This window comes from Diorhabda carinulata, chromosome 7 (genome assembly GCF_026250575.1).
Source record: "Diorhabda carinulata isolate Delta chromosome 7, icDioCari1.1, whole genome shotgun sequence".
In the NCBI taxonomy this organism is placed as follows: domain Eukaryota; kingdom Metazoa; phylum Arthropoda; class Insecta; order Coleoptera; family Chrysomelidae; genus Diorhabda; species Diorhabda carinulata.
In genome coordinates this window covers 2,403,367-2,423,687 of record NC_079466.1, presented here as the reverse complement: position 1 = coordinate 2,423,687, position 20,321 = coordinate 2,403,367, and the positions used below count along the sequence as shown (strand labels likewise).

General features: G+C 30.7%; 1 protein-coding gene across 3 annotated transcripts; it reads left to right on the top strand.

Moving 5' to 3' along the window:
- The first annotated feature begins 500 nt into the window (after window positions 1-500).
- LOC130896295 (metabotropic glutamate receptor-like protein P) lies at window positions 501-19,933 on the top strand. Of its 3 annotated transcripts, XR_009059556.1 has the most exons (9): window positions 527-887; window positions 1,802-1,962; window positions 3,165-3,322; window positions 3,594-4,547; window positions 8,444-8,561; window positions 11,380-11,478; window positions 13,093-13,167; window positions 14,823-15,294; window positions 15,367-19,933. XR_009059556.1 is itself a non-coding variant. In XM_057804292.1 (8 exons), the coding sequence occupies exons 2-8, from the start codon at window positions 1,830-1,832 to the stop codon at window positions 14,867-14,869; spliced, it is 1,584 nt and encodes a 527-aa protein (XP_057660275.1). In that variant the 5' UTR covers window positions 501-887; window positions 1,802-1,829; the 3' UTR covers window positions 14,870-15,006. The 3 variants fall into 3 exon arrangements, 2 of the variants coding, with proteins under 2 accessions (XP_057660275.1, XP_057660274.1); XM_057804292.1 differs by lacking the exon at window positions 15,367-19,933 and having other exon boundaries at window positions 501-887; window positions 14,823-15,006; XM_057804291.1 differs by lacking the exon at window positions 15,367-19,933 and having other exon boundaries at window positions 876-1,100; window positions 14,823-15,005.
- Window positions 19,934-20,321: the final 388 nt, after the last annotated feature.

Here is a 20,321-nt window from a genome sequence, read left to right as displayed (position 1 = left end):
GATTGTCTTTGAAAAAGTTGAGGCTGTGGGAAAATCAGGTAAAAAATGAAACTTTGAACCATTTGCATCATTTAAAGTGAGTGAACCAAAAAAATTGGATGAATATTCTCAACTTTCACAAAATTTGGTTACAGAATTCAACAAATGTTTTGAAGACTTTCACAAAATGAATGAAATGGAATTCCCAATTTTCCACCATAAGTTCGTTACAAGCAGGACCAGCTGCGCTCTGGAGTGGAATTTTGAAATTCGGCGAAGTCGCCGTCTTTGATGAAATACCCGGAATTCGTTTGATTATTGTTTTTATATAAGTTTTTATATATAAGTTATAAACGTTTTATTTGCATTGCTTCTTCTAAATAATTTCTAAGAATTGGTATTTATTTGCTTTGTTTCTTTATTTTCTAGAATGTCTAGAATTCGTTTGGGATATATATACATATATAAAATGAGTTTCTGTATCGTAGCTCAGTTTATAATAAATAGTCGTGGTGAATTACCAAAAAAGGAATCGAGGAATTTAAAAAAGTTAATCAAGTGATTGTGATAAGTGAATTGTTATAAGTTACTAACTTTATAGAAAGGATAAAGAAAAAAAGAAAGAAAAACAATACAGTTATATAGATTATATAAAACATATAGATTGCGAAGTATAGGCGCTTACCCACGAAGAAAAAAAAATAAGACTGGCAAAAAGTTAATTTCGGCTAAAACAAATAATTTTTTTCTTCCTTACGGCCGTTCCTAACGTAATATAAAACATTGGAAGGACAATTTGTATAGTATACACAAGAAAACGAAACAGGTTATTTGTTTATCCATTTTTTCTTCACATTTACAATAATTTCGTATATCGCTTTGCTGAAAATTTTGATGTTCTAATACCAGTAAGTACCTATATAATATATAATATTATAATTTTGTCATTTTTATGGGAATCATATATTTCTGTACATATTTTTCGCGGTATTGTTAATATAATTCTCTATAATTTTATTATCTAAAAATATATCGAACTCGGAACGAATTAATCTCTCTTATCACCATGTGTATCAGTTTGCTTCGAATCCTAAATACAACATGCAAATTCCATCCTAAAGGTATGTAGAATAAGTAGAATGAGAATTTTTAATTTTACTAATAATATTGTATATAATAACTAAATTATTGTACCAAAAAATTTTCACATGTTGATCGAGAAATCTCCACATTCCTCAATACTTATTAGGTTAAGTATTTGAATTTAAACAATGCTTCATACTCCTTCATTTCAAGTATAAGAGTTCGTTATTCTTTTCTTCTTTTATTTCTGCTTTCTATTATTATATTATATTTTCTACTTCATTTCGTTGTTTGCTTGAATTTTGAAGTTTGAAAACATCTAAATCTTCTTTAAATTCAAATCACTCACTTAAAATAGATTTTTTGTTTCTACCGTTCCACGTGAATATGAACATTTTTGGTTTATATTAATCCTTTTAGATTTGACACTTAAAATATATTATCTGTTTAGGATTAATTTTACTAAATTACCTTAGTTTTTTCACTGAATTTAAATATTTCTTTTATGCATGGCACCTCTTAAGATGTCTTCTTATTTCCATACCTTCTGCATTATGTTATATAAGCCGTTTTCGTATTGGGAATATGGCAAAATTAAAGACCATAATGTAATAACTTTAATATATTCCGAGCTCTCAAATACTTATGTGAACTCTGAAAATAAAAACAACGAAAATTTCAGTATCGAATTTATTCAAACTATCTGAGTTTGAGAATAATTTGGGTTTTTGTTTTGCAGACACAAATTCCTCAATCGTATTTTTACTATGCTTCCAAAAAATACAAAAAAATATTGGAATGTCAATGGACAAAATGTAGATTTAAATATTTTTAATTCTAATCAATCATCAAATTGTGAACCGTCCAAAACAAATACTTCCTATAATTCCGAAAATACAGGTAAATTACAGATTAATTATTCTTTCAAGAGTTGCTTTAAATTTCAATATCTATTAACTAATATGAGGTTCTTGTTGAGTTTTTTTATTGTAGGATATAGGGATATTTCCAAGCGAGAGATAGTTTATTGGGAATGGTCCTGATAAAGGAATAATTCTTCTTACTTTGCAGGGGTGAGATTAAGTGATTTTTACAATGGTTTTATGGTTCCTATTCCATAGCCAATGAAGAGAATAAAGTAAAATAACTCGACAAAACCAAAAAGCTATAAGCTTATGTTTAGATGGGGGGTGTGCAAATGCACTGGTACAGCTGCAGGAAAACCACAGAAAACCTGTGTTGAACGGTTTAGGAATGGGCTCCACCTAATAGCGATGAGAGAAATATAGAGGAAGACTGGGTAAGGAGTTCTTCAAAGCCGTTGATATTAGCTGAAGAGGGATAGGAAGTTTTGAAGAAAAGGACCCTCTAATGGTAGTCCAAGGGACGAAAATGGTGTTTTTGATAGCGCCATCGCTTGATTTGATGGTAAAACTACATTAAAGCGAAAATTACTCGTTAGAAAACATAAGCTCACAGTATTGATATGGTTGAGGACGAAAGTTCAGGTTTCTTGAGAATTGAGAGTCAAGCTTCATTTCCCGCACCAATTCAAGAATATTGACTATCAAAAATTTGCTACGATACAGCTCTCCTTACAGTACCAAAACATTGAAGAAAACTTATATAAGACAGCTGATTTTGAAGTGGTATGAGCGATCGAAAATTCAAAATAACTCTATATAATAACTAAAATATAGATGGAAAATGCAAAAAAATTGTTCGTATAAATAGGCGATTGACTATTAGAGTTTATAGCAAAGAAAAATATCTAGAAAATTGATCAACATCAATCTTCATCGCAATATCAATACACTTTGATGCAAGTCACTTTTGATATGCGAGTTTAGGGCATTCAAAAATATTTTCTTTTCTCTATACATTAGCCTAACACAAGATATTTAATACCAGGGACTTTTAGCCGTTCTAAATAAAAAATGCTAGATCTCAAATGCTTTGACAAGTCTAGTGCTATGTTATGTTATCCTTTTTCTTCACTTAAATAAAATAGGTCAGCGCAATAAACGGTTTTCAAATCAAAAATAATATATTCACTCGATTTGAGTATTTCTAAATTAATCTAATTTTGCATCAACTTATAGAAGTTAACTCAAACAACGCAGTGAACATGGAATCTAAGTATGGTTATGAGTATACAGAATTTGAATCGCAGCATTATAGAAATTCTCAACAAAATTCGTTATCTGCATCACTAACGGCAGAGGAACCTGACCAATATAGATTAGAACATTCTAATGAGGTAAGTGGAATATACCGAAATAAATTGAACCGTAATTAAAGACTTGATACGTTTCATGTGTTTTTCATTTCATAGTGTCTGTTGTATTTTTCTTGGCATATCTTGAGGCGGTTTTCAGTATCTTTACTAAAGCCGTTTTCGTTGTCGTTGTCTAGAATTTTGCTAATTTCTTAAATAATTCACATAATAGCAAAATTATTGGTCGTAGTTAAACTAAGTCAATATATTTTGAGTTTATTAAGATATTGTGGGTTAAACTTCGTATTTTCAGCTTGCAGTTAGTAAAAACACGGAATCAAGCATTGATCGAGAAAATTATCTACTATTCAATGATTCAATTTTCAAAAACCCAGGATTTTATAAACCAATCAAGGATTTTGAGGCAACATCCAATGCACCTCAAGGTATTGAATCTACAAATTCAGATCATTATAAAATGTTGAGCCTTTCAAATATTCCATCAAATCAATCCTCTTTTCCTTTCAATAATTATGAAAACGAGTATAGTCGACCACAAGCCACAACTTCATACTCCTATCCAGAAGAACAAAGTTCAATTAGGACTCAGTCACTCAACTTGACAGGCGCTGCAAGTGCATATGATTCCCAAACTTTGCAAGGCCAACAATGTAGTCATGGGAGTAATAAATCGAATCAATCGTCATTTGCAAATGGGATATTTTTGGAAGAAACTACTTATGATCTTCCAAAAACTATGAGAGGATCTGAAGTTACTAATTCTCAACAAACTGCTACACCCAAAGAACCTACTATGCATTACGAACAAGATTGGACAACTCAGACATACACTAATTATACGTCTGAAGTTCCAGAACAACAAAGAACTGAAAATGATTACAAAGAAAAAAAGTTTCAAAGAGAAGCCGGTTATAAGCGGGAATATCAATTTGAGAAGTTATTACGAGAAAAAAATGAAGCTTTAGGTGAACATACGTCATTATTAGAGAAGAAACGCAAAAGTAATAAGTTATTCCAAAAAAATGTACTAGCACCTATACCATCTGAAAAACAAAAAGTTCCCAGGAAAAGAAAAACTGATAATACGAGGAAAAGGCGCTTCAAAGTTAAAGAATCTGACGTAGTGAGTAACACTGCAGGCACAATAGATAATATGCAAGAAAATGTAGTCGCTCCTTCATTTAATAATAATGTTATGAGGAACCAACAGCTATATAAGTCGGTACAGCCAAGTGGACCTCCAATGGTAAGTTCAATTAATTCAATTAATCTATGTAAGACAGTGATTAAGACTTGTAGGTCAACTATAGATTGATATTCTGACTAATCACTAAATCGGACATGTGTCGCTTGATTTTTCGGTCTGGCGATTGCCTCGTTGTTTGATTAATTCATTAGAATCTAGTTCTATTCTATAGTAATATGTTTTTACATAACATATTATTTCTTTTTTTCCTTTTTTTATATACGATGATTGCATTTGGAACATCATACAAGGGGACTAGTTATACAATGTAGCACTTTAGATTCAATTTACGTTTCTTGATCCAGTATAACTTTTACTGCTTTCGGTCAGTGAATATAAGGTACTTATTTTCCGTGAGTTCACGGTCAAGATGCATCTTCCATCAAGATTCCATCTTTCTGATATGACGGATTAACTTATATGTATTTTTTTATTCATTAGATACAATTTGCCAATTTTTTAATCGCTTTTCTATTTAGGAGATGCTATTTAGGAGTATTTGTGATATTCTTGAACAGTGCTGTTTATTTATTTCACAAGAGAATGCCTATTGAACCAAACGTTGTCAAAAACTTATGCTATGTTCATGAATAGTATCTAACAGTACTCTTTTTCTTAGAGTGTTTGATGCATTTGCTCAACAGTTCCATATTTCTGTATGCATCCAAGTTGATGGTATAAATTCTGCCACCTCTGGTATTATTATACCATCCATTAACAATTTTTCCAGTAATTTGGATACTACGGGAATTATGCTAAATGGTGTGGTTTGCCAGGTTTTGAGATTGGTATTATTTGAAATATGTAGAAGATATTGAAGACATAAAATGTCTTTTAACGTAATACCACTGAAGTCTCCACATCCTCCAACATTTAGACCGGGCCCAGGAAATTGGCTGCACATTCTTATGTTTCATTCGGCAAATTTTTTTTGAAAAATTTAAGATGGAAACATAATGGATTTTGAACTTTTAACGATATGGGGAAAGATTCTTTTATGATTTGCTTAATGCACACTTTTTATAAAATGGCCAGGTATGGATTAGGCTTTGAAAACAAGTCATTTAGGTGTTAATTTTTTTTAAAGGGATTTATGGCAATCTGTAAATAACTGAGAATTATATATTATTTAAATGGTCGTTTGAACTAATTAAAAATGATCGTTTCTGAATAATAATAAAACATCGGTCGTTATTATCAGAATACTAAGTTATGAAAAAGATACTACATTATTTATTCAACGATATTATCAAAACAGAAACCCTAAATATTTGTGTAAAATGAATAGTAAAGATTTATTTAGAAAGGATACTTACAAATGTATGATAGTTTATAATAGAAAACCTGAATTGTCAATAAATAGCGATAAAGTTTTCTCATTTAAAATAGTTTCCCAAATATTTACGAAATTTATTTTAAACAGAATGTTGGCTTCTTTAACCCGAATACAGATATTAAGGTTTACAAATAAATTTCGAATTTGAATTTGAAGAATATAATATAATATGAAGTTTCCCAAAATGCTCTGTCCTTTTATAACATAATAGAAAATTAAGCGATAAACTGATACGTATCAAAATTTTGAATTTTGAAATTTGCGCTGGTTCGATTTAAAGTTGCATACGAGTTATGTCCCGTGGTCAAATTTTAATCCGGGTTACTGTAAGGGTCGTATATGAATAGCGTCCTGAAATGTGGTACTTAATACTTCTGTAAACTAATTAAATTTTTTCAACTGCAGCTTAAAAAAATACTTATTACCAACTTATTAATCATAACACCCCCTATCATGCTGGGATAACCACTATGGACGGGTATAAATTCAAAGTAATTGGTTGAAATTTTATGACCTAACCTAACTTAACGTAACCCTAAGCTATAAATAAGAAAATGGTCAACTGTGATTTGGTTCCTAATCATTGATATTCAATCAACTTAAATATATTGGAAATAGTTTTTGTATTGTGGTTGTTTATTTTTGAAATAATTTGGACGCACGCTTTCCATTTTTGCTATCATTTGAACGTAGTGGATATAGAACGTACGTCACGCTTCACGTCAACTGATTGAGCTCTTACAAGTTAAAATTTTTTGTTTTGATTAAATTGGATTTCAGTTTATTCACGTACTCAGGGTAAGTCGTGAGGTAGTTTACATACTTTTAACATTTATAAAGCTCCTCAGCGAATATATCAAAAGGCTACTAAAAAGCGTCTTCTCTATTCATTTATAGAAATTGACCATAAATTTAAAATAGATAAATTATATACACAGTCCTTTGATTTTTCAATTTTTTTCATGGTTCAGTACACTTGATAGTTCAAGAATTCCACTGGTATTAATTAAACTTGGATTCCAGGACCGGAAAACAACATATACAATAATGTTGTACTTTTATTCAATTTTCATTGAACGATCATAATGGCAGAATCAATCGCTTTTCAATTTTTATATTTTAATACTTCATCCCATTGTCATTATTATATAATTATACATATTTCTTCTGTGTATTTCTACGTACGTCCTATTCTGTTTGAGCTTTTATTATTTTCGTTTAGATTGTTTTCGTTCACAAAATATGCCCACATAATTTTTGTCTCTGTAATGAAAATGGTAGAGTTGCTGCTAGATAATATCACAGGAGATTTCCTAAACGTCGAACTCCCAATCATCCAGAATTTGGGTCGGTTTTTAATTATTTGCGAGAAAATGACACTGTTCCCAGTGAAAAACAAAACGACGGCGTTACTATTAGTGAGTAGAATCATACAAAAAAATCATCTGTACCCATATCATATTCAAGTGGTTCTGCGACTACATCCCGGAAAGAAAGTCCATAGGTTAAAATTTTGTAGACGGATTAACAATTATCGATCAAAACTGTTTCAAGAGACGTGATAAATAATTCCCGTAATCCACACCTGTAGGCAGAGAAAAATTGCCATGCATTGCCGAATTTGCTTACCAACGGGAATGTTATTATCCGAGATATGTATTTTTAGCATGATGGGACATCCTCCCACTTTTTACTGGCAGTCAGACAACATCTTAATAATGTTTATGGCAACAGGTGGGTAGGACGTGGAAGTCCTATTTTATGGTTTTCAAGATCCCTTATTTCAATCGCGTTAATTACCATATTTGGAGACGAGTGAAGCAACTAGTTCACCCAGAAAATATTAAAAACGAAAAACGTTTCTGTAATACTATAAGAAACGATCCCTATAGTACATATCAGTAATTCAATAAAGCAATTAACAAATGTGTAGAGGCTGCTGGGTTCCACGATGAGAATCTATTTCAAATTATTTTCATTCTGTTACAATTATTTAATCACTTATGTCGTTTTTGATTACCTATGTGTATTGAAAATCAATTATTGCATTAGAAAAATATTATACAGTGTGCAACATTCAATACGAATCCCTATATTAATTTTTCCAAAGCCGGTCCTCGAATTTATAAGTTTAGCTAATACCAGTCGAATGCTTGATACTAGTATATGGTAAAACACACAAATAACCCTGTAAATTAATAAAGGAGAGGAGTTGATACTTTTTAGTATCCACCACTTTTGGAAGTTCATGCTTACTTTGCATCAAAAGCGCATTCGATTGAACATATCTCAAGACTTATTTATACATGACATTTTTCTCGCAAACAAAAGACGAAAAATGGACCGTATCACACACGTAGTGAGCGATTTAGTTACCTGGAATACAGTAAACATTGCTGAAAATAACACGAATGAATTTGTAAGGGACTCTGGTTCATAGCTCAAACTAAATCTGGGAACAGATCTTCCTTAAAAAACATGCCTTGTAAATTATTATGAATACTACTAATCTTGTACAAACATCAGTTATGTAACAAGTAATGAAACTTCTCATTTGCAGATGGTGCCATCTGGTTTTAATTTTAATTATCCTGTGGCTCCAAACAACATTTATCTTAATCCTTACGAGCAACAAACAATTTACTTAAGTCACATGGCTCAACAACGTAATACAGTAGGTGAGTATTTCCGACAATATTATCCATTTTTATATTACAGAGTATAGTATTGATTGTAAAACTCACTCTACAGCGTGAAAAGATAAGCAAAATCAACTTTCAATTTCCATTATATAATAAACGATTTGATTATGGAGAATTATAATGAATAGCATGAGATTGAACTGAAGAGGTGAGGCCATGGCTTAGTGAAATATCAAAATGGAAGAGATAAAAGTTGAAAATTACAAAATTCTCCAGTTTTTGATGATCATAGTTTCAATATTTCTTTCAGTTAAATACTGAATAATATTTATTTTTGATTAAATATCGCTTTCAAATTGTTTAAAGTTTTAAGCACGATGACTGTTAGTTGGCGAACAGATTGCATGAGGTACCAATTCAAACTTTAATTCATTAATTTTGGCCATTTAAATAATGGGCATGAGGGATGGTGCATTGTCTGGATGGAACAATACTTTCTTCTTAGCCAAATGGGGCTGTTTTTACTTGATTCGTTCGCTCAAACGTTGAAATAAGTTCGCATAATACACGTCCTTCATAATTTATCCTTTTCCAAGATAGTCATGAAAACTATCCCACGTACATCCCAAAAAACCGATGCTGTGACCTTGCCTGCAGATGCTTGCGTCTTCAAACTTGAACATGTGCTATATAGATTACATACTTTCTAATACAGTGGTATTTTTAAGCATCTACCGCCATTTCTGGGCCAGGCCAGGTATTTCTGGGACCATCTTTGTATACCAATTTCTCCACCTTACTGTATTATTTTGGTAGACCATTAATGCACTGAATATCAGGTCCTGACTTCAACCAAGTTGAGTTGTTCACTTGATGTGGATTTCTGGACCTACAATTCTTCCAACTTCGTCCCTTGTGCATCTTCACAAATGATTTAATGTAGTTCTCATTATTTATATTTATATTCAACGAATTTACTATCAACGCATTAATACTGCAGGTTATTTTTAGATGCTCGAATCATTTGGTGACATTATTTTGAATGTTTCTGATGCTTTGCTGAAGCTATTCTTATTAATTGCATTGGAATCATCGCGAAATTGCTCAAATTTTCAAAATGAGGTAATTTACCTCTTTCCATGTTTTCAACAAAAAAATATCACGTACCATTTTTTCTAGTTTATACTTGTAAGGTGTGTAAGGTCTCGATCCAGACTTTTTTTCGGCTTTCTCGAAACGAGACGCTCATGTCTAGTTATTTTTAGAATTCCGAATGATAGCATTTGTCGATGCTTTGGAACTGAATGAAGGCTGTAGCCTAGATCTAAAAAAAGGATATAGTTGATGGATAGTCGATATTGATACTGATATTTTATTGGATACTGAATTTTGTACATCACTATATATAACCTCTGCTAATTCTTCAGTTCCTAAGAGTAATTTTCTCATTTCTTGTTGTTTTTTTATATGATAACTGCTATAATAATTATAGATGCATTTTTGTTAACTTTTTAATTGCGATTCACTGAATAGGACTTTGTTAAATTCTCCATAAACCAACCATAGCATTCAATTCTTTCGAGTTTCTCTGATGAAATTAATGGAAAGATTTGACAATTTAGGACTTGTCCAACGATGTATGTGTATTTATTCACTGGTTCTACTTTAAAATGACATTTTGAAGCCTAAATTATAACATAAAGATTATTTACATTGTACTTACAAGAAGAAACTAGTTTATGCTGATTTTAATGTCCAACACGAACTCCAAATTACAATTTGAAATGCAATGACTTATTACAACGTTTTTACTCATGAGTGAATCGTTACGAGAAGAAAATTTATCCTGAATTGGTTGAGTTGGCCAATTACATATAATATTATTGAAGGTGGAAATGGAATGAATAATTTCTCTCATTTTTTTGGTATCAATAAGCATTTCAGTAGTGTAGCAATAACCGAGACAATCATTTTTATCTTCTGTGCATAGCATGGATTTATGTGAACGCTCCAATCTCGACTTGAGGTAGCAGCTTTTTAGGACAACCATGGAAATATGGAAATTAGTGGAACTGAATCTACTCGCATCTATCTGGATATATGGATTTCTATATTCTTTGAAAAGGTGTGAAATATAACAAACATCTTTGGATGAGTGGAAGTCGAGATCGCTTAATATTTTCGAATCGCACATATATATTCAGTTGATTTTATCTTTTAAATTATCGAAAAAAAAATTGTTACCAAAGGTTGAAAAGTGGACATTCATGATCGAGCAGCTTATAATAAATTCTTGGTTTAAGATGAAATTTTGTTCAAATCTCAATCGATTTATAAAAACTCGCCATCGCTAAAAATATCTTTAATAACCCTACCGTCTTATGCAGTTATAATATTTGGTATTCCCAAGGGCAAAAAATCTTTGCATACTCTTCATATGTGATATTAAATTCCATAGATTGAATCAGTACTCTTATCGTTGCATTAAATTTCCTAAGTTTACTCCTATTATATATTTCGCCGTATTAAATTTTGAAAACACTATTCTTGTCATGAAAAAATTGTGATAAAACATATTAAGCATATATTGTGAGATTAAGCTTATCACCAAAAGTAGTGTTTTGGCATAATGAAATTCGTCTATCTAGCTTTCTACATTTCCACAATTCCAGCTTATGGTGCTTATGGTGCCACAGAAATTTGGAAATTTGATTTTAAATTACTCTGCGTCGATAAAATTTTGAAGCAATTATAACTGATCATATGAATAAATTTTTGTCACAATTTTAGTGACTCTAATAAGAGTCCTAATATCTCAAAGAGTTTCAATATCATCATTTTTCATTATTTATAGGACCAGCTGTGTTATCATCTGCAACAGAAGCGAATTCGGTACAAACCTGGCCAAGAATGTCCTATATGAATACTTATTATGGACATCCAATAAATCCAGGTAAAAATTAATGACAAAATTGAACTTTTCTGAATGATTTTAGAAAAAATATCTCTTTTCACAGTCTGAAAGGTAGAAGATAGTTGGATGTATTTATTTGTTTGATAAGTGGAATTCAATATGGGATATAATTTTATGTTAATACGGTTCTTATGTAGGAATTATCGTCGGATATTTATGGCAACAATGACTTTTAGACGTTTACTATTATCCTCAATTGACTTTTATATCATAGTTCATACTTAAACCAGTAGTTGGAGACAGATCTGCGTATAGGCCATAATTCCACTTAAAACTTTCAAACAACGACGTCATTGAAGAAGCCAATCTGGAACCGTTGTTTAAGTCCGAGTGAATGAATTTTTTGCCTGATTGACCAGGACCCAAACAAGTTAAACCTTGCAGGCATCACACACCAGCTCTGCTGACTGAGCAGGCTCCATTTTCTAAAATCGCCGGCCCAAATCCACTGTTTTTTGTTTTATTATTACAGTAACTATTTGGTCCCTGCCAATTGAAATGGATTTCTACCTATAACAGATATAACACATAGTCCAAATTTTTTAATGACTAGTATTCCATTCTGCAATTCATTGAGGATATATAGCTTGTTTTGGGTTGGGTTGGTTGTCGCCATATGCGTGGACCCTTTGATAGCAATACACTTGAGGCAATCAATGAATTCTGTCTTGTTCCGAACTTTCAGAGAATTCAAAAAGTTCCTTAAAACTAGAAATAGTTTTTCGAATGAGTTTAATAATATTAATAAGAAAATGCTGCCCGAAATAGGATTTGATGTAAATTTTTGGTAGCTTTAACCTTGGCGCATTTATTTCCCAGTGTTTAAACTTTCCTTTGATTGAAATTGTGTAGCTTATTCCATCCCCTTTTAACAGTTTTTTAGATAGTAAGTCATATCTATAGCTTTTCTTATTCAGTCTATATATCTTATACTTTTTCCTTCCATTAAGGGTTTCACCTCACATTGAAACATCTCTACCTTTTTTTTCTGCTAATTGCTGTCGTTTGAGTATATTAATGTACTGTATTTTACCTTCCTCAGGAACCATTCTTTGCTAGATTATCCATAAATAATATGATAGTCCTATATTTGTTTCAGCTTTAATTCTACCGAATTGTCTTCATTAAGATATTACAAGGTATTAACAATCTCGAATTGAATTGATATTTAGATCATACTATTTATCATGTAAAGAATGAAATAGATTTGAATCAATAGACATACTTTTCATTCCCAATTTTCAACATTAAAGTTTCAGTACATGAAAAAGAAATGATTATGAATTTAAGTAAATCAAAGACACCTATAATTATAATAGATTTTGTAAATTATTTCTTATACATTTTCACTATCTGGTTCTTAGGTCTCCCTGTCTAAAAAGGACATTTGTACCTTTTATGTTATCTAAATTTGATTGATAGATGATATACCTATTAGTTAATGAAGTGCGTAACATTTATACTGTTGCATCCCTGTGTTCGTAAAGATTCATTGTGTGTGACAATATTTGTGTTCTCTGCAATCCAATCTATGATGTTTCTCATGAATATATGATCTATCCTCTAAATAATATACTGTTTTACAATTTTAAGGTTTATATCCGCATGGATATCTATCGAACTATTTACCGCATGAATATAGACGTGGTTATCCTGATACACAAACAAGTATGTATCTTTATAGTATAAGAACTAGATATTTTAATTTGTTGTTTAATTAAAGGTTTTTTCGCAATTTCTTGAGATTCAAATGACAAAATTTTGAATTTAGGAACGAAATTAAACGGATTTCTCGAATCATTTTTTTATAAACGTACCCAATGTCAATTCTGTTTCCCCAGATAATCTAATGATTAAATGAAAATTGAAAAACACTTCATTTATGATACTGTGGGCAATACTTTCTATTAAATTTATATATAAGTTCTTTGGGACAGAATCAATTGCAACACGGGTTATTTAATACCAAGCAACAAATAGTTATTAGAATATTAGTCTGAATATTATAGTTAGATGCTGTTTAGTTACCATATAAATTGAAAGATGAAGAATAATTCACATTAATATTCTATCAACTGAGGTTTTTCTCTGATGACTCTTGTTTAAAACTGGACGACTTCTACTTATATTAATCTATCTATCTAAATACTAATCTTACAATATCATATTTTGATAAAGACTTGAAGAAAAGTCAAATTTCATCTGTCTTCAAAAAATTATTGAAAAATCTAATTTTAAAACAGAAAAGACTTAAAATCAAGATGCATTAAGATGCATTAATCTACTTACTAATCTAAACTATGCTCAACACTAAGAATTGTCCTCTTTCAAAACTTGTTCTGTATTCAATCTTCAATGATCTATACTACATCTATCCTGTTCCTCTACAACTCCTACCTGCGACTTATCAAAGGTAATACATTTTCAAAAAAAGGTCCTTTGAAAAAACCTGTTCGCTTTATAAATTTTTTTTTATCAAATGCATAATCCTTTTCCTACTTAGAATCCTAATAATATGCAGTGACTACACACGTAATTTCAAATTTCTGAGCTTTAGCGTCTTAAGAAAAATGTTGACAAGTATTTTAATTGAACAAGTCACTTAATGATTTGCACATAAGGTTGCCCAAGTTTAGTAAAACACAAATAGAACCTATATATGTATATCGAAAGACTACGAAAGTCTGTCCAAACAAATATAGTCGAACCAAGATCAGAAGAATTTATTGAGTAAGAGAAGAATCAGCATTGTCTTTGACCAATGAAATGGATATCATGATAATGTAAGGCAACAAGTTGCCTATTATTATCGTTCTTCATTAGTTAGGAAACTAAAAGTCGAGTTAAATTTCAAGCATGATCTACAAGAACTTTCGGCTTTGATTAATTTTGTGTTAGTTAATTTTTTCATGATATTTATTTAGGTTTATAATGAATTCTAGATGTTTGATAATTCTAACTGAGCAGTTATCAACGATTTACATCCTTACACGGATTTTTCCATAAAATTTTATTATTGATAAGCTATTTTTATGCTGAAATGGCGAAAAGTATGCAAACCGTAAACCTGTCAATTACGCTGTTCATGAGAATCAATATTAGACAGCAATTTAAGGAAAATAAACAATTTCAAAGTTCAAAAATCTATAGACAAGGCAGTCAAATTATCACATTCTTCCACTGTTTTACCAGTGTAGAGATCATTTCCGAACAACAAAAGTCCTTTACATTTAATAACATTATAATATTTTTTTAATGTTGTCATGAAAATAGGTATAGAAAAAGCTACGTCATATTTTTCATTTATATTTTAATATTTACAGGTGAATATATTCAAGGAAATGACGTCAACTTACGAGAGTATAGATGATAATCGATGGTTTCGTTATTGTGGTGTTATAGGATCATATGGATAATGTAATAAATCTTATAACAAATCAAATAATTATATGAATAAGATTAACTTTGTTTCCCGACAAGAATTTGAACAATAAATATCTATTATATTCATCTTGACGATTTTTCACTGGAGGAACAAGTTGGATAGATAACTGACGCTAAGTTTAAAACTTGAAGCTAGTCATCTCTTGGAATTCTCTCAAAATATTGATCTAACCGCGAATATTTTGTGGTATATGAATTTGCTTTAACGGCACGTTTATCTTTAAAATATTTGCTTTTACTAATCCTGTACCACCAAACAAAACTGTTTATATGACAAACTATTGTTTTTTCGACGTTTTTGAGATTGGTGAATCATCGTAAATTCACACACGGCGGGAATATCACGAAATGGTATGTATGCTCAACATCTGTTACATGAAGAATACGATGTCCAAATTACTCTAATATTTCTAAAATTTCTAGCGCAATTCTTAAATGCCCCACTGTTTGGAAAACCTCAAGCGTGTACTAACTAACGAGTTACTTTTATTTACATGAAGAAGGTTAAATTTCATATACTGGTTCAATTCTAATGCCAAGAGTTTTGGATTTTCTTTGCTTTTGCTTCCAATGATTCCAAGAGTAATTCCCAGTTGAATAAAGATCAGCTCGTGCAATATAGGAGGATTGCCATCAAATCAAAATACCATGGGAGTTATATTGGAGGAAGAAGACTTTGATATATTCGCGTTCAAAGAAACGAGACTGCCAGGCTACAACGTTTATAGAGATGATATAAACGGATGCTCCGGTGGCACAGCGATAATAAAGAAAACATGAAATAAACCAACTGAACGGACTACTTAGCATGAAGGCGGCAATAGTAGTCATGAACACTACAAATGGCCATACTAGAATAATATCGACATACGACGGCTTGAAATCAGTATCCACGAGGAAGACGTGTTAGAGGTTAACCCTAATGGGAAAAAAGCATAATTAAGGACACCTAAATGCCAAGTCCTAGTAAAATTTCGAGGGTAGGGCAGCTGTTAGGACGATTACGGAAATAACCAGTAAGAAAACGCTAAAGCAGCAGGTCTGTTTCTTCGAAGAAGCGATAGAAGAAATTTCCACAGTGGTCGAAGCAGACAAATATAGCAGATTGCAAAATATAAACGACAATCTAAAAAAATTATTGGGGACGAAAATCTAAAAGCTGGAAGAGTCGAAAGGAGGCAAAACCAGGAAGAAAAAAGAGGAGAAAACAGAATGGAACAACAGAAGGATGAAAAGCCGCAAAAAATAAAGTAAATCACTGATGCCAATTCAAGAAATCCACGCGATGGAGCTGAAAAACACCAAGGAACCTCAGTTTACACTGAACATCCCAACAAAGACATGGATTTCTCAGACATGATAGATTATTTGTTAGTGTTGATAATCACGTTCTAAAATACTTTTCAACAAATGTTTTGTATCACATAAAAATCTATTAATGAAATGCATTTGTTCCCAAATCTAAATTTATTAAAATCAGCTCTAATCATTCAATAAGTAAAAATTGGCTATTTTCTTATACAATTCTATTTAAGAGTAAATATTTTCACCTTATTTTATAAATGGTAAAACATTTTTTTCAGGTTTTTATTATAACTGAAGGAATATCAGATTACTATTCAAATCCAATTAGTCTACATTTCACTGGAGTAAGCAAATAAGTACTCTTACAATATATTTCTCTCGATGTTTTTCTTATAATAGTTCTTTTTTTATGATACTCTACAACTTTGAGAAATATTATGAGGAAAAACATAAATTTGATAATATATTATATTATTAGTTGGGTAGTAGTATACGCCGTTAATAAAATTCAAAGTTACCAAGTCAATTTGGTGGTATAAGATACACACGTTTTGTGGATCGTTATTTTCAAGATTCCTACGTGAAATACGTGTACCGCTCTCTGAAGGCGATAACAGGAAACTATAACTTACGCTGGTTACTTGTTAGATGTCGCTAATGTTCAATGAAAATTGTTACGAAGATTATTTATAAATTTTATTTTTTTCTAGCTTTTTCAATTTCGAATATTCATTTCGATTTATTTTTCAATATGTTTTTATTCATTTTTTGTATTACTCTTATTTCCTTAAGATATATTTGAAAAAATGAACTATAATAATGTTCTATTTTAATTAATCTCGTTAATAATAAAAACCTTCGTTCATTTAAATGAGAGGTTCTCAAAGTTGACTAGATTCCATCTAGAAATTTAAAAAAGAAAAAAACATAAATAAATTATTTTTTATTTGATTCTCAAATAACCTAGAAACAGTTTATTTTAATAGTACAGTACATTTTTAGTATCATTTATATCATTTAGACGTAAATCGGGTCTAATAAAGATATGATCTAGTAAATAGAAGGTTGAGAAGAAAAGAAAGATTCTTCTAACAGACAATGATACTTTCCATGAAAAGAAAGAATGTCGTCAATTACTTGCAATTGAAAGTATTTGTCAGTGATGTATCTGCTAACGAATCACTGAACTCTTCACTTGCTTTTATTGAATATTAGTAATTGTTAAATTTATTCCTAAACAATGATAATGAGTCGAAATTTCAGAGAGTACACTTGGGTTTTTACAACACAGATTTCAAATGTTTAAAAATAATCATATTTATCATGCTCAATATAACTCTACCATAAAATAATCTTTTCCATGATCGCTTTAAGGCCACTTGACAACGTGCAATTCAATGCAAGTCGCAATATTTCTTGAGCATGCATTTTCATTAGGTGCAAGTTGCAATTCTAGAGAGTAATGAGTTTCTAATCTGCTGATATTACGTTTCCCGCCAACGATATCTTAGTTATCTCATGTTTCATTTTCATTAGAAGTTTTTCAAGTGTTTCTTCATCCATTATCGAGTAAATTTTTATGTTTTCTCATCTAATTCCAGACCATGTCCTACCATTGCCTACGTGTTATTTCTGTCTGAAAAAGCAAGCAGCAGCAGATATAATTATTGCGAGTGATGCACTCTTTCTTATTCACTTCACTTTGCTATTTTTATTTTTAAACCGATCACAAAATATTGAATGAAATTTGAGGTTAGGGAATGATAAGTGACCATTCAATTGATCTTACCTTGCATCATGTCAAGCGGCCTTTGTTGTTATCGTTTTGGACCTTGCAGATACAAATTGAGCTTAACTTTAGAACGATTTCACCATGTAGTAAATGTAAGTATATTTTGTTTATCATTCTAAGTAAATTGTTACCTAATTCCGTAGTTCCACTAATCATGTAAGTACTTTACCCTAGATAACTGATGTACCGCCATGCGGAAAAGAAGAAATGTATGAAGATTATCTATTGTGTATTTCTGTGAAGACTACGATGGATTTATTAAGGAGAGGATCTGTCTCCAACAACAATTGTATATCGAAATAATGGGATTATTTCAAATAAAACATTCATTTAAGTACACGTTAATATTATATTACATAACGCATCAACGAATGATTGTTGAATTTCAATATTCAGACTTATGAATTTTCAAAATAAAAGCGCAATCGATTCCATTTTAACATTGTTTATTTTACGAAAAAAAAATTTGTTATTGAATTGAAAGAACTATAATATCCCTTACTGACAAACAATTTGAATGTACTTAAATGAATATTTCAATTGACACATTCACAGTTATAGTTTAATTACTTTTGTTAGACTCATTTGAAAGGTTTTCTCACAAAAATTTAATACCTTTAATACCTGATTAAATTATCTCATTCGGTACTTGTATATAATATCTTCAGTCAAACTATGAGATTTTAATTTGAAAGCAATTAATTCAGCCATTTCATAGGAAACTAACCGAGACACACTAAATTGCTTTTCAAAAACCTGTACTAGTTTTAATAATTTCTGAAAGTAGCTTTTGTCCTTTGATGACAGCAAAGGTTGTTTAAAAATCAAGTAATGTTTGATTTCGCTCGGGACCATAGAACTGTCTTAACTCCACTATCCTTGCGATGAAATTATCTTTATTCACGGAGAAATCTTTATTTGTACTGCACCCGGATTCGTTAGTATGACCGCGATTATTTTCATCGCTAAGTTTTCATTTTTTTATCCATTTATCCGTAAAAACAACATGTTGTATATTACGTGCGACAGAAAGCGAATAATAAATATAACTGAGAAACTCGACTATATACAAACACCAAAACGCGACGAGGTCAACATCTCTGTTTTTTTATTGAAAACATCAGTAGTTTTATTGGAGTTTACTCCTTAAGAATCGATTTGCATATATAAGGGGCCCGGTATGAGAAAAATGTGAGGAGTAAAATCTATCGATGAAAGACCTCGTTACGTTTTTGGTGCGCACCCTATGATGCGCAACTTTCTAATTTGTCAGTGTCAACATACATACTTATATTGCTGTTTTTATTATAAACATCAATAATTAATATTGTTATTGTGAAGTTTTAATTTTTATCATTGTGTTCCGCTAAAGTGAACTGAAAGTATTTTCAAATAACTATGGCAGAAAGAGGTGTAGATGATATTGCCGGAACATCTAACAAACACGTGGTTGCAAGGTACGTTATAATTCATGTATTATATGTATGAGCATGTGCAATTTTTATTTATTAAATATTTTAATAGTTATCGATGTAGTTCATATAAATATATATTTGAAAACAACACATAAAATTAGATAATCAACCCAATATGAATTATCGAGCCCACATAAAATAGAAAATTTCGAACCGAAACAAAAATTAATTTTTTTGTCGATGTCTATAAATTCAAAGATGATGGATTGACATTAATAAAATTTTTAAAATTTGAACTGAATTTAGATATTGTTTCTGATAGAGCAATGGGGACAACGAGGTATGGTACAACCATTGATGCGGTATTTTCAAGATTCGTGAACCACGTATCTACGAACGTCCATGTGTCTTATTTTAGTTACCATAAACCACTTGCCACTGTAATTAATAATGCAGACAATGTTGATTTAATTAATATTTAAAAAAATGATAATAGTCTGATAATAATAATTACATAATTTATCAAAATTCCTAATGATATATTTATGCACATTTGAAATTGACTATTGTAAAAAGTTTAATGTAAAATATTTCGTCGATTAGTTATAATAAATGTATATGAAATGAATAAATTGAATAAATATATATTTATATATGTATTTATTTTCATTAATTAACAAATTTACCCTTTTATACAGTATCAATCTTTTTTAAGTTAAGTTAAATAAACTCTTTTTGCGTCTGGTTAGACTATCGAACTTAAGGAGTAAACTCCAGTCGTGCGTCGGAGCTGACACACACAATTTTTTTTTATATCCTAAATATAGTCAACTACAGTACTCCAAAAAGTGGTGATGTGTTCTGAG